This window comes from Pantherophis guttatus, chromosome 9, assembly GCF_059756535.1.
Source record: "Pantherophis guttatus breed Tessera chromosome 9, ASM5975653v1, whole genome shotgun sequence".
In the NCBI taxonomy this organism is placed as follows: Eukaryota; Metazoa; Chordata; class Lepidosauria; order Squamata; family Colubridae; genus Pantherophis; species Pantherophis guttatus.
Window position 1 is genome coordinate 31,056,042 of NC_142071.1, and position 25,439 is coordinate 31,081,480.

The window sequence follows — 25,439 nt, forward strand, 5'->3', positions numbered from 1 at the left end:
GATGGGTTGACCATTTTCGCTGATGACTTGACGATGGTTTATTTTTTTCCTAGAGGGAGAGGTTGAAAAGGTTTCAGCAGTAAGTGGTTCTCCCACCACCCCAACCAGAGCTAACTGACCAGAGACAGTCTGGAATTACTCGCTCCTAACTGTCCGTCACCATTTTTTGTAGAGAAAAGGTAAGACATCTAAGGAGACCTGGCTATCGCATGAGCATTCAAGATAGAAACACGAGGAAGATGATCTATGTGGATTTGATTTGGTTTCCCTAAGAAATTGTCAGAAGTATATTTCAGGAAAGTCAAAGAAGGATGTCAATACTTTTTAAAATTTAACAGAAGATCTGGGAGAGAGGGGGGAAAAAGAAAAACCAAAACAAAATAAAATTCCTTCAACCTGGAACTGTGTTATATAGATTTTGCTGCCCTGAAGAAAACGAGTCTCAATTTTTCACCCCTGAAAAACGTCTTGAAAAGACCAAGGCCCAGATGTTCTGCTTTAAGGGAAATACGATCTTGACAGAAGTGAAGCCAGCACACCAGACAAAAATTGTGTCTGATGCAGCTTCATCAAAATAACCTTTCCAATGACTTTTTTCTCCTGCGTGGGTTGACTTTGTTGGGAACAACGCAGATGGAATCCAGAAACCTCTCAGTGTGTCACCTGTCTCAACAGGTGAGCCCACCAAGCAGTGCAGATGATGCGAGCTAGAGCTTTTCTGATCATCCGAGAGATGTAGGGTACATTATATCATTGGGGACCAGGTCTCTCCATCTGTGTCACCCCTTCTATTCTTCCTGCCTACAAATTCCCCAGGACATCTAGGACAGTCTAGAATAATCTAGAACAGTGATGGTTAACCTTTTTGCCATCGCGTGCCAGGAGCGTGTGTGTGTATTGAGCGCATGTGTGCCCACACCCATAATTCTATGCGCCCTGCCCCCGCGCATGTGCGCACAACCCTCCCTCCTGCTCCTGGCACGCGATGGCACGGTAGGCTCGTTTTTTGTTCTCCCCAGCCTCCAGAGCCTTTCTAGGAGTCTGGGGAGGGCAAAAACAGCCTTCCCCACCCCACCCCACCCCCCGGAGGCCCTCTGGAGGCCGAAAACATTTGCAAACCACCGGTCCCACGGGTGGCATAGGTTTACCATCACGGGTCTAGAACAAGGGAGTCAAACTTAATTTATTTGAGGGCTGCATCAGGGTTGTGTTTGACCTCGGGGGGCCAGGGTTGGCATGGCCAGCTCGACATCACTCGTATCAGGGGCACCTGTGGTGGCCCGGGTGGGGCTCTGGGATCCTTCTGCAGCCCTCTGCCAGCGAGAACAGAGCTCGGGAGGGCCGCACACAGCCCTCCCAGGTTTTGTTTTCGGCCGTGATGGCCTCCTCTGTCACAGTCGGAAACAGTCCTTTGCTGTTTCTAGGGCGGCCCTGCAGGCCAGATCTAACTGGGCTGAACAAAGAGAACCATATCTGGTGTGTAAAAAAAACAAAAAACCAGGAAACTCACTTTATTGTCATCTGGAAGGTTTTTACAGCCCAGATAAGGTAAGCCTAACCCAGGAGAGAAAGTAAAGTCCATCCTTTGCATTCCTTCTAATCACAGGTGATTCAAAAGATGGCTTATTGTCTAATTGGTCTACCTTACACTTAAAGAGCCAAGATCTCCTTCTCTTACTGCGAGGAATTTCATTGGAATTCCTTCTCCATATTTTAACTGATTCTTTTACATCCACGGGGTTTTAACTTGGGGTTAAACAGGAGTCTTATGCATGTATGCAAACCACATAGTCTACCTTTGAGCTAACACTTTGGCTTGGTTGAGATTTCTCCAGACGTTAATTCAGTATTAAGTGCCTGACAAAGGCCTTGTAGTCCATATCTTGCCGTCCATCCATCCATCCTTCCTTCCTTCCTTCCTTCCCTTCCTGTCAGAACTGATTTGTACTCCACGAAATTCATTCCTGGAATCGGAGAAGTTGCTGTCAACCACATTATGCTGGTGTACGTGAGCAGCGATGGCTTTTTAATTACAATGCATTTCATGCAAAACAAGATTGATTGGTTATCACTTTTCTGGGTTTTTTTTTTTGGCTTGGGCTTCTGCTCAGTTCATTCTGTGTAATTGTATGTACATTGGCATCGTATAAATAAACAATTTCGCTTCTCCTCCCCTCCGCCCTGAGATTTCATTCTCTCACAACCTCCTCCTCCTCCCCTTTCCTTTTACGTGTCTGGTAGCAATGGTGTTGCGACTACTCTAAGCCTTGACAGCAGCTGCATGAGTTGGCCTCGGCAGTTTGATGGACCCCACAGTGTCCCTGAAGTCTGAAGGCCAACGGAGACAATTCCTGGGAAAGCTGTTTCTTCCTCGAAGAAGAAGTCCTCCTCCTGGTGCGAAGCGGACAAGAATGGGTGCGTCTTTGGTGAGAAATGGACCATAAGAGCAAGGCGTGAGTAAGTCATGGTCTCTCCTTCTTGAGCTCAGCTAAAATTGGTGATGACTCTCATGGAGATCATCTTGATCCCATGCAACTGTTGGTGGTGAGAGTTGGCTTGCTGGCTTTCTCCTTTCAACAGAAGGTTGCCTTTGAAGCAAACTCTCCCATCCGAGTCTTCCCCAAGTTTCAATACTTCCTTGAGCGCAAGGCAAACTTGGACCGTGACAGCTGTGGTACTCCAGTTGTAAAAATATATTTGGCATGGCACTCTCAAACTGGGTGCTCCAACACACAGCCTTAATCCGGCCAGGGGATTCAGACAACTGATCCTCAGGCAGAGGTTAGCAATGAAGGATCTTCATAAAAGCTTTCCGGAACTCAATGTTGAAGGTCGTGTAAATGATGGGATTGACTGCGCTGTTCACGTATCCGAGCCACGTGAAGGCACTGTACATGATCTGTGGGATTTTACAGTTGCAGTGCATGTTCAGAATGTGGGTGATGAAGAAAGGGAGCCAACAGATGATGAAAACACCTGCAGGAGGACCAAGAAAAGAGGCCGTGTTAACAGTGTAACCTGTCAGGTCTGCCCTCGTAATTACTTGAGCCTGCTTCGCTTCACTGGCATCCTGACATAAATGCCAGGAGTGGGGTTGACTGGATGACAGGAACCAGAAGTGTCAATGCAAAAGTCTACCAAAGAGGCGCCAAACCTTAAGACTGTTACCAAAACACCTACTTTGAGTACAATTGGACACTTACAAACTGGTCAAGCGGGGGAGGATCTGGGAGAAGAGGAAAAATCATGGTTTTATGTGGGAATAGTCAGATCCACCTTTTTTTTTACACTGTAACCACTTAGCTTTAGTAAAAGTATAGCTTTTGCTACAAATGGAATCAAGGGTCTTTCTTTCCTAAGGCCCCAAGCTGGGACAAGCCTGACACAACTGTTGAATACATGTATCTCCTACTTGGAGTCATCACAGCTACAACAGGCAACAATAGCCAATGATTTGGGATTGGAAATTGGCACTTTTGTTGAACAAGTATCCCGTGTAACAACTAGCAATGAAGTTCTTTGTTTATGCTATGGAGTAGGAAACTCTTCCTCCTCCCTGTCCCAGATTTTTAATTTGCCAGTCTATAAATCCAGCGAAATGCCGAAGCTGTAGCTTCCACAAGGGAGGTTGGACCAAACTCTTACCAAGCACAATGGCAAGCATTTGAGTGGCTTTCTTTTCCTTCTGTTGTGAAAATTTCCTTCTGCTCATAGTTTTGAGGGAAGTCCTGGTTTTGCCATTGGGCATCGTCTGAATCTCAAAGATCTTGGCTGTTTTGGAATTGTCTATGGTATGCCCATTCTTCTGCACTTCGAGGGGGCTGTTTTCAGGGGACGGCGGAGTTAAATTGGCACAGGGGATGGAAGCAGCTGGCTCAGCTGGTTCCATTTCACTTGGCAGAGGTGGCCGAACATTATTCTTTGGTGGACTGGTACTGGTAGCCATCTCCATCTCCTCCATATGATCCATGGCCTCCTGTATAATGATAAGAAACATCAGGCTCTTTAATCAAACAACCAAACAAATACTGAGACAAGGAAAAGAAAAGTATGTTCAGAGAAAATCTCCTTCAAGTTAGCCAATGAACCGAAAATCTCTTTTACTAAGCTGCAAAGTGGAACGTGGCTAATAGAAAGGAATAACAGTGGAAATGTAGCAGCAAAACGGTGCCAATTCAATGGACCCCTTGAGAGCATGCCAGTCACAAAGGTGATCCCTGTTCAAATAAATAAAGCAGAGTCAAACCCTGTTGGAAGTTCCATCTTCAATGACAGCAGTGAGGGTCTGTGACTTCTGGGATTAAAAATATTAGTAGCAGAACCGGAGAGCTTTTGAACAACCTGGAACCAATGCCTCCCTGTATTTTGCGGGACCCAAATTAAAAAAAAAAAAACTCTAGAGAATTCAGTTTCTCCTGCACTCAGGCAAAAAAGGAGATTGAAGGGCAGCACAATAGTTTGAGTTTGGGGTCATCTCCATGGAGTCTTTCTATGGGGTTTCACTCTGAATGAAAGAAAGCCACCAAAAGACACAGCAGGGAGAAAGATTAGCTATCTTCTTTTCTGTATTGGGTTCCAGAAAAGCAAACAGATTTTGGGGAACATAGAGAAATCACCAATGATTGTGGGAAGAAACTGTGGTTTGTCATGGGTAGGGCACAAAGTTCTGATACAAGTTGAAGGCTTGTTACATTTGTGTATACATATCGATATGCCACCAGTTTAGGAGTGAAATGCTACCGGTTCGCACCGGTTCAGGCAAACCGGTAGTAATCAAAGCTACTGGTTCATCTGAACCAGTATTTCTGACAATCAACTGTGCCACACGATTTACCACATTTTTCAGAGTATAAGACGCACGTACCTTTTTTGGTGAAGAAAACAAGAAAAAGAAATCTGCCTCTGCCTCCCAGCAATTTTGCCTCCTTGCAGCAAACAGCAAACAGCCTGCTTTACTTTCATTTTCGTTTTCACCATAGCTTGATTAGCACAAGGAAAAAGAAAAATCTGCTGCCAGCAATTTACCTCCTTGCAGCAAACAGCAGAGCCCTGCACAAAACAGCTGAGAGCAAATCGGCTGAGAGTCGGGAGGCCGATCCAATCAACTTGTGCTAATGAGGTTGTGCTGAAGCTGAAACGAGCTGTTTCTTCTTGCTGCTTGCTACAAGGAGGTAACCTGCTGGGAGGCAGAGGCCAAAGGGTGTGGGCCAGTGGGTGGGCGGGGCTATGCTCAGTGTATAAGACGCACCTAAATTTTCACCCCCTTTTAGGGGGGAAAAAGGTGCATCTTATACTCCGAAAAATACAGTATATTCACTAGAAAGCAGGAAACCTTGCTTTCTAGAAGATCTAAATCATGCGGCACAGCGGTTCCACCCCCCTCGCTGTTCTACTTACCTTCAAACGGCTCCTTTTTCCACACAAAGTGTGTGTTTGGCACACACTGCTCATGTACATGCATGCAGCATGCAGGCAGCAGGCAGCGAACTGATGGCAACCTGTGAAGTATTTCACCACTGCACCAGCTCCTATTTTGTGGTTGGTACTTTGAGACTCTTATAAAGCATTCAAAGCCAAGGGTGCCTATAAGTCAGCATCTGTGTAGACTTGGGGTGCTTGGCATGGAAACTCACCACTTTGCCCTTGTGGACAGGGAAGCTCCCGTTGCTCTTCACAAGGAGCGAGCAGAGCCTGACATCTCCTGGATGAGTGCATTTCTCCTGAAGAAGAAGAGGAAGGAGAAAGAGAGAAGAAGAAAGAAGAAGGAGGGTGGTTGGCATAAGACAGCAACTATCCAGAATAGAACCAAGGAGAAAGGGGAGGCCATGAACAAGTCTGTAGAGCTTCTCAGTCATCCAGGTCATGGTTGTCCCAGAGGTGCTTTTTCAGGAGGCAACTGAACTTTCTTTCTTTCTTTCTTTCTTTCTTTCTTTCTTTCTTTCTTTCTTTCTTTCTTTCTTTCTTTCTTCCTTCCTTCCTTCCTTCCTTTCTTTCTTTCTTTTTTTCCTTCCTTATTTCTTTCCTTCCTTCCTTCTTTCCTTCTTTCTTTCTTTCTTTCTTCCTTCCTTCCTTCCTTCCTTCCCTTCTTCCTTCCTTCCTTCCTTCCTTCCTTCCTTTCTTTCTTTCTTTCTTTCTTTTTTTTGGAAGATGTTTCTGAAGACAAAGGAATGGATTTCCAGAGGGAAAAAAATGCAGACTACAGGAACCAGGAGTACCACTCAGGTGACCCTGAGGACACAGATAAACCCCCAAGTGCTTCTATCTACGACCCTCTAAAAGGATGCAAACGACCAGCTGTCTGTAAGGAATATAAATCCTTCCATTCCCCCACTATCCTGTCAGAGCTGAAGAAGCTTCTTGGATGAGAGGCGAATTGTCTTCAAAAGAAAAAACAAGGAAGTCCAATTGCCTCCTGAAAAAGCATCTTTGGGACAAGGCCATGGACGGAGAAGAGTTCTATCTCCCCCACAAGGGAGAAACAATGCTAAAGATAAGACAACTAATCAGTCCGGCAAAGCACCCCATTGATTCCTGAAGCCAATATTTCCATGCATGACTGCTGCCTGTTGCTGTGCCCTGGAGCAGGGATCTCCAACCTCGGCAACTTTAAGCCTGGCGGACTTCAACTCCCAGAATTCCCGAGCCAGCTTGCTGGGGAATTCTGGGAGTTGAAGTCCACCAAGCTTAAAGTTCCCAAGGTTGGAGACCCCTGCCTTGGAGAACCATCTCCTTGCAGCCACCTTCGCATGAAACACCGCTGATTGGGGAAGAGACCGAGAAGTGAGGAAATCATAGGGTGGAAACCGTAACTGGGGAAGTGGGGCAGAGAAGACGGAGATTGGGAAGAGACAGCCGGGGTTACCTTCAACGGGGCCTGCGTGTCGGCGTCCAGACCCACGTGGCTGGCGATGCGTTTCGTGTTGACCCGTTTTCTGCGTTTCCGCAACACTATATAGATCTGCACGTACACCAGCAGGGTGACAATGAAAGGAACGTAGAAGGAGACGATAGAAGAATACACAACAAAGGCAGGGTTGGCAATGATACACTCATTCTTCTCTGGAAGACACAAGAGAGGGCAGGAATGTTGCCCCAGCCATTAGGAGCTACAGTCAGCCTGGGTGTCCAGAGAGCTGTGGGTGCAAGAAGGGCAACAGAGGTTCCTTTTGAGATGGAATCCCATCTTCAACCTTTCGTTCTGTGGAACGGACCCTTCTGAGGGTGAGATTTTCCATTTGAGGGAGAGAACTGAGGAACAGCGAAGGCTTTTACTCAGGTTTAAATAAAGAGCAATGGTGAATTGGGGAAGGGGGTGAAAGCTTCCTCAACTCACAAATAAGGCTTTTTAAGGGGTAGCGAGATACTCCAGGTTTTGAGCCCATCACCTTCTGTCAGATGCAAGCAACCAGAGCCACTTGTGGACAACAAAAATAAAATCAGCAACTTTATTGCCTACCACCTATATTACAAGAACCCCACCAGACTGCTTGCTTTCCCCTGGGAACATCCAGATAAGGCTTCATGGGGAAGAAGAAGCCTATGCCACTTGCAGCTACGCAAGGACTCCAAACTAGATCCTCGTTTGACTCCTCCTTCCAGCCTGGCTGGCAGTTTCCCAACACTTCCATGGATGGACAAGGGAAAGTGTCCCTTCCCCACCTCCACCTCATCATTTACATTGATATGAACCAAACGTAAACCTAGAATAAGAACATCTTAGACTGGATCAAGCTGCATTTTCAACTTGAGAGGGCAAGTGGTGGAACAAGGGGCCTGGCAGGGGACACCAGGGAGTTTGGCAGTTATCAGCTCGGTGTGACCAAAAGACTCAGAAGAACTACTGGCCACCCTTGCAAGGAGTCTTGATTTTTTTCCTGGCTCTGCTCTGCGTGTCTGGGGATTTCATCTCTGCACATTTCTTTTCTTGGTTCGGTGAGAAAAGCATGCAATAATCAGGACAGAGACCGGAACCGCTAAAGGCAGGGGTAAAATCCAATAGGTTCTGACAGGTTCTGGAGAACCGGTAGCGAAAATTTTGAGTAGTTTGGAGAACCAGCAAATACCACCTCTGGCTGGCCCCAGAGTGGGGTGGTGGGAATGGGGATTTTGTAGCATCCTTCCCCCAGGAGTGGGGAGGGAATGGAGTTTTTGCAGTATCCTTCCCCTGTCATGCCTACCAAGCCATGCCCCCAAGCCACACCACGCCCACCAAGCCACACCCATAGAACCGGAAGTAAAAAGATTTGGATTTCACCACTGGCAAAAGGGGGAACTTTATTTCAACCCCAAGAGAGTATCCTGCCCTCTTGCATACCTGTGTTGTTCAGCCCAAACATCAGAGGGCAGGAGATGGCGAAGGAGAGGATCCATACCACCGCTATCATCCCAGTGACTCTGCGCTTGGAGCTGTAGCGGGTGTTGTACAGCATGGGCATGGCCACAGCAGTGTACCTGTGGGAAAAGACACAACAACAACAGAGGGGGACATGGGGAGCACATCCCATCTCTTGAAAACAAGCAAGAGAGAAGACCTTTTCTCCGAGACGTGGGTCCAGAGTTGGCAAGGACATGGAGAGAGAGAAAAAAAAAGAGTGGGGGGAAGTTGGAGGCCTGGCAGACCCAGAGGGCATATCTCACCTGTCAATGCTGATGGCACAGAGATTAAGAATGCTGGCTGTGCACATCATCACATCCAGGGTGACAAAGATGTCACAGTGGATGCGGCTGAAGCGCCATTCGCCCACCACCTGGAAAGAGAGGAGAAAGGAACAAAGGAGCACCGTCAGGTCAAAGTTCATGGAGGGTGAGCATAGGTCAAGCATGGGCGTGCATGCCCGCATCAGTGCAAAAGTGTGAGATTCATTCTCTTTTGCTGAATCTTTTATTCTGGCTTCGGCTGCAATCTGCCAGTCATGCCAGATTGGCAAATATTTTATCAGCACTGGCTGGAAGGAAAGAGTTTTCTGCTCTGCAACTCTTAACGGTCACTGGAAATGAATGTGATGAGGGTCCAGGACCTCCTCAAGCCCCCCACCCTCCCAAAGTCCCCTCCCACTGACCTGCCTTCTGCCCATGTCTCCAGAGAAAGGGGCATTTTGGTTCATGGGATACCTTTGACTTTGATCAGCATTGCCATCTCTGGAAGCCCATCCTCCCTCACCAGCAACGTCATGGAGATAAGGCAGGGGTGGGCAATTGTGGCTCTTTTACAACCTGTGGACTTCAACTCCCAGAATTCCTGAGACAGGCTGTCTCAGGAATTCTGGGAGTTGAAGTCCACAGGTTGTAAAAGAGCCACAATTGCCCACCCCTGAGATAAGGCATCAAAAAATGTAAGCCATCCCACTCCCTGTTTCAGAGCTTCAGGCTCTCATTAAAAAACTGATTTGCAAATATGGCTTGTAAACCTGGTCTTTTGAAATGCAGAAAAGCAGAATATCAATTGTTTATGGCAACGAACCCTGTTGTTTTCTCTCCCTGCCTGTCGCCAACAAACGCATTCCTAATCACGTAACCATATCCATCCATCCAGGAGCCTGGATAGCTCAACAGACTAAAAGCCTGTTATTAACATTCAGCTGTCTGCAATTATTGCATGTTCGAATCTCTCCAAGGCTCAAGGTTGACTCAGCCTTCCATCCTTTCTAAGATAGGTAAATTGAGGACCCAGTTTGTGGGGGCAATAAGCTGACTTTGTATAAAATATACAAAAGTATGAAGGCTATTGCTTAACGCATTGTAAGCCGCCCTGAGTCTCCGGAGAAGGGCGGTATATAAATCTAATTTTTTTAAAAAATGTTCACTATGCTTCATGAATGCAAGTAAGCGGATCCCAGAATGCATTTCCCTGATAAGGAACAACGATGGTTGAAAATGTACAGCCCTCTGCGGAATAGTTGTGAGTGGGCTTGGGGTATGGATGGTTTATTCGTCTCAGCAGGTGGAGGAAAGCCAGGAAACCTGGCCTGGTCTTGGAAGCTAAATAGGGTTAGCCTTCGAAGACTGGTTACTGTCCCAGGGAAATCCCAACTGCTTGCTAGATTGGGAAGCCCCAAAAAATTACATCATGTATTCCTGTCGAGAAAGGTCCTGTTGTTTTCCTGAATTCACCAGAGGTTCTGCTCAGTTTGAAGGAACCTGATCTCTGGAGCTAGTCTTTCTCTCCCAAGGAGAGAACTTCCATGGATACAGACCTGACACTTAATTGACAGCCTTCAAGAGACATTTTACATCACCCTTATATTTCTCTTGGTTGCCCAAATTTTCTCTACGGAATTTCCTGCTTCCGGGGGAACCTTCATGGAATGCCTACAATGGACATCTGCCAGGCCTCCAGAAGACCTGAGGTTGCAACCGTGGCCTTCTTACCTCCATGTAGACCACCCATGGCATCACCAGAGTAGCCACGAGCAGGTCAGCCACAGCAAGGCTGACAATCAGGTAGTTGGTCGTAGTCTGCAAGGCTTTTTCCTTGGACACGGCCATGCAGACCAGCACGTTGCCGAAGACGATGACAAAGATGAGGAGAGTGAGCAGCATGGCATAGTAGTTGTAGTGAGTGGGCTTCTGCTCCAGGCTGGAGCTGTTGAGAGTCCTGTTTTCATAGCTGTCGTTGTACCAGGAGATATTTGGGAAATCCATGGAGAAGAAGCGCCCTCAGTTTGGACACCTGCTTGAGATGAAGGAATAAGTCAAGGTGTGTTTGGGTAACTGGACAGGTTTCTTATTCAAGACCAAACACAGCCTCCACCTTTCTCAGGTTCCAGGTTGTAATTTTTTTTTTTTATTTTTTAATTTGATTTATATGCCGCCCTTCTCCGGAGACTCAGGGTGGCTTACAGTGCGTTAAGCAATAGCCTTCATACTTTTGTATATTTATACAAAGTCAGCTTATTGCCCCCACAAACTGGGTCCTCATTTAACCTACCTTAGAAAGGATGGAAGGCTGAGTCAACCTTGAGCCTTGGAGAGATTCGAACCAGCAGTAAATTGCAGGCAGCTGTGTTAATAACAGGGTGCTTTAAACCACTGTAGTACCAAGGCTCGTAATGATCGTGCATGACTACTTACATCCTGCGATGATATCTGTAACACCGTCAAACATCCACATTCGCCTATCCCAAATCCTTGGGAAGGACTCCATGGATGGATTTTAGCTTTTTAAATTAGCTTTTTAAATTGTCAATGGGTTTTAGTTTGAATGTTTTAAATTTTGGGCCAAAGTCATGTAATTCTTTTAAAAAAATTTAAATTTTGTATTTGGTATGTGTTTTAGTTCTGGCTGTGCACCGCCCTGAGTCCACTAGGAGAAGGGCGGTATACAAATTGAATAAAATAAATAAATAAAATAAATAAATATTAAAAAAATGCCAAATCCAGTCTGAACATCTGCTGACTGTGCAACGAACCAAAATAATAATCCCCAAACATCTGGAGTGCCATTTGAACACCAGCAGCATTGACAAAATCCCCATCGGTCAATTACAAAAGGCAGCTTGACTTGGAACAGCTGACATCCTCCGATAATATGTCTAACACCATCAGATAACAACGTCGGCCTATCCTGGGTCCTTGGGAAGGTCTCAGTAGGTGGATAATGCCAAATCCAGTCTGAACATCTGGCTGACTGTGTGACTACCATAATAATAACCTTTATTACATGTATTTCTACATTTGTTGCATTCATGTAGCCCTGAAGCGGGTTACTGAATCCGTTTTCTGGATGTGTACAAGCCACTACTAAACCATCAACACAACTGGACAGACTCACTTCATGTGAGTTAATAAAAGCTGTGTGAAAAGCAGCCTTTAAGCTTTACCCAATCTTGTTAAGTTGTGAACTATGGTTTTAATGCACTGCATTAATTTATTACTAGAGAGTGGGCGGGAGTAAGTCTCATTAATTTCAGTTCCAAGGGACTTTTCTTTGAGTGTTGAGACCGGTGAAGTCATAGGAGACACTGATACACACACACATCTATTATTACTACTACTATTACTCCTACTCCTACTACTGTTGGTGTGAGCTAGGAAATCTGTTAAATCTCGATACTTCTTTACAAAAGCAAAACCTTTTAGCTGCACAATTTAGGACGAACCCCCTTGGAATGGTATAGAAGTAGGAGTGGATTTCTAGAAGAAAAAATTGCAGACTAGATGAACTGGGAGCACCCCTCAGGTGACCCTGAGGACACCGATAAACCTCCAGGTAACTTCAACAACCTTCCAAAAGGATGCAAATGACCAGCTGTCTGCAAGGAATATAAATCCTTCCATTCCCCACCATTCAGTCAGAGCTGAAGAAGCTTCTTGGATGAGAAGCGAAACGTCTTCAAAAGAAAAAAACCCAAAAAAGCACCTTTGGAACTACTTTGCAAGTTTATATTGTTGCATGAAACCAGACTTTAGGGAATACTTTTGCATTTATTGAACAAATGCTCCAATCCTGTCTTGTCAGAAAGAAAGAAGTATTGAAACTTTTTTTAAAAAAGTTTTCTTTCTGTTCAGAAAAGCAGATCCCCTTCCCAAGAGTTTAAGAAGCTGACATAATGGCCAAAAAAATGTTGCCACCCAAATTTGATGCTGTCTTGATCTCGTTCGCTTTTGATAAGTTCAAGCACTAATTAAGCACTAGTCATTAAACAAAATTGTTTTCCAAAGGTTGACTCTATGACACTCAACGCCTTCACATAATTATAAGACGTAATAATGGTGGGGGGAAGGGATTATGTTTTCTTATTTGCAATTCTACGGCTTCGGTTGAGAAAGGGGTAGGATCACAGCCCCACAAACGGTGGCAAACTCTGTTTATTTTTCTGCACCCACCCCAGTCCAGTTAATCAGGAGGCATGACAAATCCGTTAGTCTTTAGGCAAACATCCATTTGAGAACAGAGAAGCACTAACAATCAACTCCGTTTGGTACAGTTATTTTTTTTAAAAAAAACAATCCGTACACTACTTCAGGACAGGGATAGTAAAAGAAAAGAAAGAAAAAGAAAAGAAATAATTAAAAAAATTAAAATACCCCATCCTGCTATAAAGGCATAGCAATTAAGATCTTCCCATAGTATGAAAAAAGGTTGTTGGGTTAATAACTCAGAAGAAGTTTTGAGAGGCAGTATGGTGCAATGGTCAAGGTGTTGGATGAGGAGACCCCCATTCTATCCCCATTTCCTCCCCACTCCTGGGATAAGGATATTGCAAAATCTCCATTCCCTCCCCACTCTGGGGCCAGCCAGAGGTGGTATTTGCCGGTTCTCCGAACTACTCAAAATTTCTGCTACCAGTTCTCCAGAACCTGTCAGAACCTGCTGGATTTCACCTCTGCATGGAAGCTTCTGGAGTGACTTCGGGCAGATAGGTAGAAAATACCCAAAATATGGCAAAGAGAAATTCCAGGCAGATTGATCAGATTGGGAAAGCCCATCTCTGTTCATTTTGCTCCAAATGGGATTAGATCTTCCTTGAAGGAAAGCAACTTGGATCACTTCTGGACCCAGTGCCAGAATTCGGGGGGGAGAGTCCCATTAGATCAGAGGTCTTCAAACTTGGCAGCTTTAAGACTGGCGGACTTCAACTCCCAGAATTATCCCAGCTGGAGAATTCTGGGAGTTGAAGTCCACCAGTTTTAAAGCTGCCAAGTTTGAAGACCTCTGCACTAGATGAAGGGTGTCCCTTTCCTCATCCTTGCTAAAGATGTCTTCCAGTCCGTTTACAACCCCATTCCCTTCTTCAGCTGGCCTTTCAAAATATTGCATAAATAATAGACGGATGCATGATCAACCTTCCTTTGAAATCGTCCTCTTATCCAGACGGCTCTTAACTTTCTCTTGAATTAATAAATTGTGCTGCTTTTCACATCTCCTTAGCAATCTAATTGCATCTCTGCTCCAAGTTCAATTGTCAAGGGAGCTGGCATATGAAGAGCTGGGCAGGCTGCGAAACAAAGGATCGGATAGCCAGATAACAATTGGATGTAATTTTTATGTTTCTGAAGTTACGCTAAGCACTTAACCCTAGACCTCCTGCAAATCTACGAGGAGCTCTTCTCTATGAAGAAATGGTCACTGTCGGTAAGAAATGGCTGATCAAACGTCTAAACTGTGGGAGATAAAAATTGTATTATTTCCTTGTTTGTTTGATGGAAGCGTTTGTACAGCACTTCTCATCACCAACAATACCTAAGCAATTTAAAATAATAAAGCAGTGTTTTGCAATGCAAAGAGAATTAAAAAACAAAGGGGTGCTTGAAAAAGATCTTTGCTGATAAAATGTCAGGATTAGAGAAGGCTGTCATGAGAAGGAAGATATAAAAAGAGGTCTAGAACATCTTAACATTGGGAAGAATGAATCTGGCAGGAGGGGGACAGTCTGCGAAGTTTATGATCTGTAGTCTGTCCTAGGGCAGGGGTCAGCAACCTGTGGCTCTGGAGCCGCATATGGCTCTTTGGGCCCTCTGCTGTGGCTCCCTGTCGGGTGATCCCACCACTGGCTGGCCCCGCCCCTTGCCCTCCCAGTCACTGCTCACCTGGCCTGAGAAGGTAAGGGTGACAGCAGGTGATGGAGAAGTGGCCGGGGCAGAGACAGAGAGATACAGAGAGAGAGATGGGGAGAGTGGGAGAGAGAGATGTCAAAAGGGCTTTGTGGTGTTTTTTAATAACCGGTTCTCTGTCCTAATGACCGGCTGGGTAGGCGTGGCTAGGGGGGGTGTCATGTGACTGATGGAAGTGAGTGATGTCGAGTTGGCCACGCCCACCCAGGTTTTGTGGCTCCCGGTGTTTTCTTTTCTGTGGGAAACGGGTCCAAATGGCTCTTTGAGTGATTAAGACCCCTGGCTTAGGGGAAGCCACTAAAACTGGAGGCAGATAACTTAACCACCTAGCACTGATGATATTACCTAGTCGGGTAATGAAATGTCTACAAACAAACAACCAAGCTTAGAGAACGTCAAGGATCCCACAGTTCAACCTTGAGCTACAAACATTCTCGTTAACTGGTAAGATCACCTTCTCTCAAGTCCCTTCAAACTTTAACTGCTGCTCTCTACAGCTGCTATAAGAGCTAGATGGATGGTCTAACTGGTCCATGAAGCCACCATGAGTTGAGCTCCATTTGTAGGAATGTACAACATCTCCAGTCACAACGGGAAGACTAGTTCATTGATCAGAGATTAGACGCACAGATCACAAACATTTGACAGTCAACAGCTGTTCAGGATGTCAGCGTTCCAATTTATGATTTTCCCCAGCGCTGACATGAATGAGAGAGAGAGAAGCCTTGCTTTAATGCTGAGATGAACTTTCACTTAGTTTCCTGCTCCTTGGTAGATAACGTTACTTAGGTGATAGAGGGAGGGGGGAATTCCTGTGAATGGAAAGTGCTTGGGACGGAGAGATGGATCTGCACGATGGCCAATGAGACATTGGGGAATAAAGAACGGAAAGGGAGGGATTGGAAGGAGATGCCAGTTCTGGCTGCACGAAGAGTTCAGGAATGACGTAGTTTATTCTCAAATAAAGAAAAGATTCATCAAAGACTTTGCGTTTGAGAATGAAGTTTATTTGAGATAACACCAAAACCTGACACAGGATCTCTCTTCGGGTGCCTGCCAACAAGCCAACAGAAAAATGTCTCCTTCATTCTACGTGGAGAAAAACAAATGTTTCGGTGTTGACTAGCAATTGTTAAAATGTGGGCCAAATTCCAGTACTTGTAAAACTTCATCCCAACGTCAGAAAACTGCCAAGGTGGTCTTTTGCTTTAAACCAAAACTAGACTTTGTGAGCAATTCTGACATGTCCTCACTGAACCTTATGTCAGGGTTCCGATGGATGCCCCTAATGAAATCATGAGTCTTGAGCCAAAGTTCAAAAGAAATCCAGTTATTTATTAGGAGCTTCATATCAGCACGTTCCAAGTGAAGCCAACTCTGACCCCATGTAATTTATGCCCAATCATGACCCTGTTTCCTCCCTCCCCCCCGCCACGGGATGTGTCATCAATCACATTCGCCAACGGAGCAATTTTGCAGGTTGTAGAGATCACTCCCTTCCGGCCGCTGTGGATAACCCTGGGAGACAGCCTTGAGAGATATATGTCTGGAATGTGCTTCTGTTCTTGGCTGCCATGCTACTTTGTCTGTTTCTCATCCCCCTTGTCTAGGGCAACTCAAGAGCAGGCCAGGGATGCTTTGCGAGTTGACACCTTAAAGATAACAACAGGACAAGGAAAGAGCAATGGCTACTCTCTTGGTAGTAGAAATGCATACTGGTAGGAGGTTGAGGGACATCAGTTGCACCTCCCAAACCACCAGGCGGTCTGTATGTATTGTTAAGAGCCTCGGTGGTGCAATGGTTAGAATGCAGCACTGCAGACTATTTCTGCTGACTGTTGGCTGCCTGCAATTGGGCAGTTCGAATCTCACCAGGCTCAAGATTGACTCAGCCTTCAATCCTTCCGAGGTCGGTAAAGTGAAAACACAAATTGTTGGGGGCCAGAGGCTGACTCTGTAAACTGCTTAGAGAGGGCTGTAAAAGCACGGTGAAGTGGTATACAAGTCTAAGTGCTAAGTTCAAAGCAATGACTATGATCACACTACTGAAGCCACACACTTTTTACACAGGTAGCACATGTAAAAAGAGGTGTGTTTTTGATTGCAATTTTGCAGATATGATCTTATCTCATTTTTTAAAAAAAACTTCCAGCAGATGTTCTTACGGTCAATGTTATTCTAATGCATCCTGTTATCATTGTTATTTTTAATCTTCTGCTCTTTTTCTTTCCCTGGCATATGCTATTCTGAAGCATTGGGAACAGATCACGACAGAAATGTTTGTGAATAAATAAACTAGTAAAGAAATAGCACGACAGAATAAGGAAAGAATGGTTGCAAACATCAAGAGGGAAGTGTTACCAAAAGTCTTGGGGAAAGAATTCTGAATAATTTAGAACACGACGTACTGTTTAGCATTTTCCTCCAACTTCAGCAAAACGGGAGTAAGTGGAATGTATTTATCCTGCAAAAGCACAGACAGAGCTGTGGCTGATCTTTTCCTGCTGGGGTTAAGAATCAAAGGGGATGAAAAGAATTACTCCGAGGAAGGCTTTTGAAGGAACCGATCTCTGTAATTGGGACTTTCTGCCTTCTAACAAGAAGTTGGCAGTCTTTCGAATTAAGACCACCAATGGTTGAAGAACATTTCCAAGATATTGGAAAGGTTCAGAGGTGGGTTTCAGCAAGTTCTGACCAGTTCTGGAGAACCGGTAGTGGAAATTTTGAGTAGTTCGGAGAACCAGTAGTAAAAATTCTGACTGGCCTCACCCCCATCTATTCTCTGCCTCCCAAGTCCCAGCTGATCAGGAGGAAATGGGGATTTTGCAGTAAACTTCCCCTGGAGTGGGGTGGGAATGGAGATTTTACAGTATTCTTCCCCTGCCATGCCCACCAAGCCACACCCACCAAGCCACACCCACAGAACTGGTAGTAAAAAAATTTGAAACCCACCACTGGAAAGGATCCAAAAGATGATCTTGAGTTTTGTGCCCTGGCTGGGGGCTGGCAAAGTTATTGTTTGGAAACAGGAGTTTTGACAGCAATGATTTTGGTTTGGCCAAGCAGAGATAGCTAGTAACATCTGTAGAGTAGCAATAGCACTTATATACCACTTGACAATGCTTCATGGCCCTCTCTAAGCGGTTTACAGAGTCAGCACCTACTACACTAGTGAGGCCACACTCAGAAGGCTTCATCCAGTTCTGGTCACCATGATTAAAATAAAAAAAATTAAAATTAAAATGCTGAGGTCCTAGAAAGAGCATATAGAAGAGCAACTAAGATGACCAGGGCTCTAGAGGCTAAATTGTATGATGAATGGCTAAGGGAACTAGTTATTTCTAGCTTATGGCTTAGGGGACACCTGATAGAATCCAATAATTGAAGGTCTGACAGAAGGAAGAGGGGCTCCGTTTATTCTCCAAAGCACCAAAGAAGGCAGGAGAAGAAGCAATGGGTGGAAACTAATCAAGGAGAGAAGCAACCTGGAACTAAGGAGAAACTTCCTGACAGTGAGAACTATTAATCAGTGGAACATCTTGGCTCCCAGAGTTGTGGTTGCTCCATTGTTGGAGGTTTTCAAGAAAAGATTGGACAGTTATTTATCTGGGATTATGAGTCCTCCTGCCTTGGCCAATGGGTTGGATGGAAGACCTTCCAGCTCTAGGATTCAATGATCTCAGGTACTGCAGTGAAGTCCATGCAGATGACTGAGAATGGCCAAATGCCAAAGAAGAATCAAGGTATTTATCTACACTTAGGAACTGGAATACATAATCTAAATTTCATCTCCCTTTTCGGCAAAAAAATAAATCAATAAAAATGAAGCACACATACATAGCACATGCACACATTTTAAAAGGGGTGGGCAGATGGTATAGATAGCAAAACATTTGGAAATATCAAACTCTACCGTTCGTAATAAGGGGGTCTCTGAAGTGCTTTTGGGTAGCTCTGGCACCACCTTTTAGAAACGACGTGGTGTGTAAGTTGTTAACTGCTGATAACTTCCAAAAAGCTTTGCTCGATTGTATTTTCCATGACAGAGTTCCTAATCTCCTTGCCATCTGTCAAAGTGTCACAAATTAATTAAATGTTAGCTCGGATGATTCAGTGCACCGAGGGCGGGATAGGGGAACCGAATGCCGAGAGAAGATGCCGCATTTGCTTTACCCTTGGAGCAGAGAGATCCAGAGGTGTTGCACCCACACCGTGTCCCCTCCCCGATTCCACATCTGGAGGTTGTGAAAGCAGATGCCATGAGGGCACACAGCCCCATGGGCCTCCATTCTAAAGTTGGCCTCTCTGGAGTTGTTGCAGAAGGGAAGCAGAGCTATGGAAAGAGGAGAGGCTGGGCATCGGGAGATGGATTCACCATGGTTCGATTGTCTTTTCGATCAGCATTTCTCAATCTTGGCTACTTGAAAATGTGTGGACTTCAGCTCCCAGAATTCCCCGGCCAGCCACGTTGAATTCTAGGAGTTGAAATTCACACGTCTTCAAATGGCTAAGGTTGAGAGACACTGGTTTAGACAAGTGGCCAACTTGGTTAGGTCTATTTCAGTAGGAGTCAAGGGCCAATTTGTGAAATGCCAATCAACAGTGCATCCATGAAGTTAGGGCTGTGCAGTGGAATGCAAGTTAATCCCAGAAATAGCAAGATTAACTAGTTCTTACCAGACATGTGAACATTGGTGTACCTTTTCTGGACAGGTGCCTTGCTAGCATGCCCCAGTGTTAAGGGTTGGGGTCTGGTGTCTCCAGGAATGAGGCAGAAGCCCACCAGAGGAATCTTCTCCTGATTCCCAGAGTGGAGAAACTCACAGTGTCAACCCACCTGTGCAAATTTAAACCCCAGTTAAAAGCAATTCTCACTGTAGGGAAGGATGTAGCTAGGAGGATGCTGTCCACCAGGGTGGATTCAGCAAAGCTCCACCAACAAATGCACGAACGAGCATGAAAGAGCTTCAGTGCAACGCAGAGAGGGGGAAAAATCCCTCCTATTTATATCGCTGGTGCTGAAAGTGGCTTGCAGCTGAAGACACGGCTTTCTGCTTGCGGCTTAAGACATTGCTGACTTGAGGGGTGGGATAGCTTCTCTCTCCCTCCCCCCCTGCCAGATCCCAAAGGGAGAATTGTTTCCCGAAATGTTGAGGATACTTGTACTCAGCAAGGAAAGAAATAAAACGGTTTTCGTTCCAGAGGTCAAAATCAACGGTTAGAGGAGAGATGCTATTCTGCCTTCTGCATTCAGATTTCTTCCAAAATGCTCTCAGTGCAAGTCTAAATTAGTCAGCTTCCCTTTCCAAAATGGAAATTGAGTATTTGAAACATGCTTGCTTTTCTTTTTTCATTTCGGAATTGGGGCCAGGTGGCTTGAGCGCATCGAGTTTAGTGTCACGTTCGGTTCCATCAGTCCACTGACGTCTTTTCTCCCGATAAATGCACAAATGGCCAACACTAGAAGAAAATGCAACGTTCCGATGATTTTCTGTATGATTCCATCAACTCTTTCAGTCACTTTCACGACTAATCCAATGGTGATTGGTCAGAGCACTCACACACACACACATTAGTGATCTTATCTACGATGAAATCAAAGCAGTATTTTCTTCACCCCTGGTGTTTTATATAAACGTGTGTTTCCAACACCCAACGCACGTACAAAATGCTAATTAAAGTTGCAGCAAACTGTTTATAACCCTGACCTGAAATTACTTCTGGAAATTCCAAGAGTTAAAGCAGAACTGAGGGATAATAGCATGCAATAGAAAGTGATGAAAGAAAGAAAGAAAGAAAGAAAGAAAGGAAGGAAGGAAGGAAGGAAGGAAGGAAGGAAGGAAGGAAGGAAGGAAGGAAGGAAGGAAGGAAGGAAGGAAGGAAGGAAGGAAGGGCAGGAATATTATCTGCCGGGAGGGATGTGTTTGTATATCTAGTGTTATGAATGGGGGAGGGAGGGAGGGGAATGTATGTTTTTTGTTGTTATGTATAAGCAATGGTTTTGTCTTATGTTGATTTTAACCTGGAAAATTTAATAAAATTTATTTTTTTAAAAAAGAAAGTGAAAGAAAGAAAGAAAGAAAGAAAGAAAGAAAGAAAGAAAGAAAGAAAGAAAGAAAGAAAAAAGGGAAAGAAAGGAGGGGGAGGGAGGGAGGGAGGGAGGGAGGGAGGGAAGGAAGGAAGGAAGGAAGGAAGGAAGGAAGGAAGGAAGGAAGGAAGGAAGGAAGGAAGGAAGGAAGACCAGAATGGAAAACCAAATTGTTTATCTCCGCTGGGATATTTTGGGACTCTGTAACTCTGGTGAGTTTCGAGGTCTTTTGAACAAGCTCCCAAATCTGCAGGAAAATCCACCAGGACGAGGGACATGGAAAAGGAAGGTTCAAATAAACTTCATTTCCTCCCCCGCACCCCCAGCAATGATTGCCAAGGAGATTGGAAAATTGGGAGAACGATGGGTAGAAATTGACCAATGGAGAAAAAGCAGGAAGGTGAGAAGCAGGCGAAGCTACCTTGTACTGGAAGGCTGAGTTTGAACTTTGGCATCCAGCTGACACTTTCAATATTGGTTCTACTTTCCGAACCTTGCCTTGGGATCAATTTACAGTTGAAGCACAAACTCACCCAAGCTGCAAAGTGCCAATATTAGAGGAACTGTGCTGAAAATGTCCATAATCATGGAGACCAAAGACAGAACTCTCTGCTTTAGACATTGTACTTTTTTCCACTCGAGTGAGGAAGAGTAAAATAAAAGTAACTCTCCATCAACGATAGAATGGGTTAAGCAAGGATGAGCAGTCCAAACTCCTAAATTGATTTCTCTACCATTTTCTTCCTCTTCCGTGTTATTCTGCCATCAACGGAAACAACTCCACCCATCTCCCACGTCCTGGGGGGGCCCTGAAGCTCAGAGACCTTCATGGCTGACATTCTTCACCCCTCTCATCCCAAATCCCAAACATACCTGTGTTTTTGGATATGAAAGACTGATCCCTTCAAAGGAAAAGCAAGAAATGCACCATTTGTGTGTGTGTGTGTATGTGTGTGTGCGCGTGCACACACTTTTCTTTCCAGCTCATGGCACCTCCAGCTGTGGTAAGCTGGCCAAACATCCACAGGCCAGCTCGTTGCTACAGCTGGTTGATCCTTTTCTCCACCCCCAGCCCTGGTCAGGTTCAGCTGCTGATTTTCACTGTACAGCGATCAAAAGCTGGGTTGCTGTGGATGAGGAGGGGGAAATGCAAGGAGGCAATTTGAAGACTCGTGGACTTCAACTCCCAGAATTCCTCAGCCAGCAAGGGAACCTGCTTCCCTATAACCATTATTTGAGGGCACTTGAGAGACCTAGAAAACAGAACTTGGTTTCTACTTTCAGATCACTGAAAAGGGCAACCGTCACCTTTTCCCAAGGCTCAAACTTCCTCCAGGGAGGCTATATCCTCCGTCTCCTAACAGTAACAGAGTTGGAAGGGACCTTGGAGGTCAACTCGTCCAGCCCTGTGCTCACGCAGTAGATCTGTACTAGGGATTCGAACTGCCGAACTGCCAACCTTTCTGATCGACAAGCTCAGTGTCTTAGCCACTGAGCCACCTAGTCAGGCTTCAATGAAGGCTCCTGATCCCTGACCTTGTCTCCTTTCTTGGAGCCTAATCCTGTTTGTCTGAATCCTTCTGAAAGGGGGAAGTGGGTACCTCAGACTAGAAGAGAATGCCGGATATAAGCAATGCTTTTCAGGGACTTCTCCACTCCAATCCGGATTTTTCTCCAATGCAACAGAGAGGAGAGGCTGAGAGGGGAAAGAGAAAGAGGAGCTGCCTCTCAAGCAGTTCCTGCTGAGGCATAACTGATACGCGTGATTAGCTAAACAGCAGGATTTCTCTGCTTTCTGGCACCAAGATACATCCAAATCAATTACTAACGGAGCCTCTCGGGGGCCGAGGTGAGGGTGGGGAGATGGGTTTTCGAAAAAGAAAGTTCTGCAATGCTGGAAATCAGTTTTCTACTCAAGCAGACCTCAAGAGATACCTTCTTCCTCCCAGATTGTGCATGGAAGAGTCAGCCCAGACCGGAGGCTTCCTCTGCAAATTCACTCTTTGGGGTTAGGCCATAGGTTTAAAATACAACGTCCAAAATTCTCTTCCCCACCCCCCACCCCCTTATGACCTATTATCTCATCACAAAGCAACTTGTTGTCCAGCAAGACTGAAGTGATAACCTCAAAGGCTTGGATGACACCTTCCTTGTCATGATACCATCATGCAAATGAAAGAAAGGATGTAAATTCTTTCATCCTTCATCATTAGTTACACTGTTGTGGTCCGCCAGCAGCCCGTGGAGCTAGCAGCGGAATCAGACAGTGAGGAGGCTGGGGAGGACCATGAGCCAGTCCTGGAGTCTGGGGGAGGCCCAGATGAGGGCTCTGCATCAGAGGCAGAGATGGGGCCAGGGCCATCTGGGAGCGATGTGCGGACTCCGGAGCCTCCAGAGGCTGACAGCAGAGAGGCAGGGGAACAGGAGGAGCCTGTTCCTAGAGCACGCATGCGCAGAGCTTCCAGAGCAGCTAAAGCAAAAAGGACAACTCAGAAGTAAGGCCAGGAGATGATTGGCCCCTCCCATAAGGCTTAAAAGAGCAGCAAAGGCTCTTGGGCTCTTTGTAGGAAAGCAACGTTGCTACATTTGTTTCCAGTCAGCATCTCTTGTTTCTGAACTTCGTGGGGCTTTGCCAAGAAAGGCCTTTGGCAGGGTGCCAAAGAAGATAAAGGTTTGTGATAAGCCGAAGGACGTTTTCGGAAGGACTTGTTTTGGAATTAATTTGGACTAAGCTGGGAATGAAGTAATTCCCAGCTGTTATAATAAAATAGGTTTGTTTAAGACTAAATTGTGTCGTGTAATCACTAAGTGAGCCTAGGTCACAACACACACAATGATATCACTTTATCTTCCTCCTATCTGAAATGGCTTCTAGGTACCTAAAAAAAGGCCCACAAACACGTTCCACTTCTACTGGAAAAGGATGCGTATCCTGATACGGTGTTCCCAACCTCAAAAAATTATTTTAGAGAAGGCTATAGGCCAATGCAGGAATTGGGGAGTGGGTAGAATTCGGAGGCAGATCCTGACTTCTTCTGCTGCTTCCCCTTCTTTGCCTCTTCCTTCCCCCTCCCCCGACTCAGAGAGGAATTAATGGTAGGCAAAAGGTTATAAGACGCAGCTTCTTAACTTAAGCCGTTGGACTCAAAGCCCCTTTTTATTTGATCGGACCAAAGGCGGACCAGGGTCGGCGCTGACATTTAGACACTGTGGGTGCTTAAATAAGGAAAGATTGCTGTTAAATACCAGCTGGGTTCTCGCCTTTCTCACATGGCGAGTCCATCTGAGCTTCCAAAAGCTGCTGGATTATTTCATGCCTCCAGGAGACAGATGGCATGAGGGGGCGTGGGTGGGTGGGGGGGCGAGACCTCTTGGGAGCAGGGACTATTTCTGCAGACCATGTTGGAAAAGTGGGTGCTTCAAGGGCAGATTCTCCCTTCCCAGAGATTTCCATGGGGCACTCTCTGTGTGTCTGGCTGGGTGTGTCTCTGGGTACGTAGATGTCTGTGTGAAAAAGCCAAGATTAGGGCCACACAACCATAGGATTCAACTCCTCTGCACTGCAACAGACATAGAAACATTTTGATTTTTTTTTGACGTCCCCCTGTAGACCCTCCTGCCTCTCCCTCCTGTAGAAAGTCAGCACCCACCCACCCTCCAAGAGAATGAAATATTTTTGGGGAATATTAAAAAGGCAGGATAGAATATATCCCCTAAAAGAGAAATGAAAAAAACAAAAATCTTAACGGAGGCAGAAACCATCACCAGTCTCCCTGCCCCAAGCAGAAACTGAGGAGGCCAGCTTTTAGAAATGCAGTAATCCATTCAGAAAGACTGGGTCAGACAGAAATTCCAGATAAGCAACAAACAAAAGATTGACAAGATTAGCTCAGATGAACACCTAGGATTTGCATTTCCCCTCTTGCCTATAGAGCCAGCCATGATCCCTACATGGCTCCATAGCAGGGGTGAAATCCAGCAGGTTCTGACAGGTTCTGGAGAATCGGTAGCAGAAATTTTGAACAGTTTGGAGAACTGGTAGGGAAATTTTGAGTAGTTCTGAGAACCGACAAATACCACCTCTGGCTGGCCCCAGAGTGGGGTGGGAGTGGAGATTTTGCAATATCTTTCCCCCAGGAGTGGGGAGGGAATGGAGATTTTCCCCCTGCCACACCCACCAAGCCACGCCCACCAAGCCATGCCCAAAGAACTGGTAGTAAAAAAAATTGGATTTCACCACTGCTCCATAGGGATCCAATAAGTATAAAACCCACATACTCTCAACTCCATTTTGTCAGCTGTCTCAGAATCACACCAGTGCTTTTGGTCGTTCTCAATAAACCAACTTTCCATTATATTCCCAGTTTAGAACTGGATCTGGATTTTTTTTTCTTCCAACACTCCCTCCCTCTCTTTAAGTAGCAACACAATAGCTGTGTCTGTGTCAGTGGTGGGTTGCCCCCGGTTCAGTCCGGTTCTTGCGAACCGGTAGTAAAACCGGGAGGAAGCTCCGCCCACCCACCCGGATGTCATCATAGACGATCTGTGCTTGTGCAGAAGCTTGGCGCATGAGTGAAGCGAGCGCACATGCACGATCCCGTTGCGAACCAGTAGTAAAGGTAAGTAGAACCCACTCCTGGTCAGTGTTCTTATATGCATTTGAAGAAGCCAAGATGGTAACCAGATCTTGGATTGAAGCCCTGTGTGGTGCAACAGCCGTATACACCTGCAGACTCTCTGGGCTCCCTTTCTAAGTAGCAAATCTGCCACCAAGGAAGAGAACCAGGACTGTGGGGGG

At 45.6% G+C, this 25,439-nt stretch overlaps 1 protein-coding gene across 2 annotated transcripts in view; it reads right to left on the reverse strand.

Moving 5' to 3' along the window:
- Positions 1 to 1,481: 1,481 nt before the first annotated feature.
- DRD2 (dopamine receptor D2) overlaps positions 1,482 to 25,439 on the reverse strand; it is a 46,537-nt gene continuing 22,579 nt past the window's right edge. The window contains exons 2-8 of one of the 2 annotated variants that reach the window (XM_034425242.3): positions 10,369 to 10,669; positions 8,638 to 8,747; positions 8,315 to 8,451; positions 6,863 to 7,059; positions 5,634 to 5,720; positions 3,646 to 3,976; positions 1,482 to 2,976 (exon numbers count right to left, since the gene is read on the reverse strand). In XM_034425242.3, the coding sequence (XP_034281133.2) occupies positions 2,783 to 2,976; positions 3,646 to 3,976; positions 5,634 to 5,720; positions 6,863 to 7,059; positions 8,315 to 8,451; positions 8,638 to 8,747; positions 10,369 to 10,641 (1,329 nt within the window). In that variant the 5' untranslated portion in view covers positions 10,642 to 10,669 and the 3' untranslated portion in view covers positions 1,482 to 2,782. Of the gene's footprint in view, positions 2,977 to 3,645; positions 3,977 to 5,633; positions 5,721 to 6,862; positions 7,060 to 8,314; positions 8,452 to 8,637; positions 8,748 to 10,368; positions 10,673 to 25,439 lie in introns of both variants that reach the window. The other variant, XM_034425243.3, reaches the window with a different exon arrangement.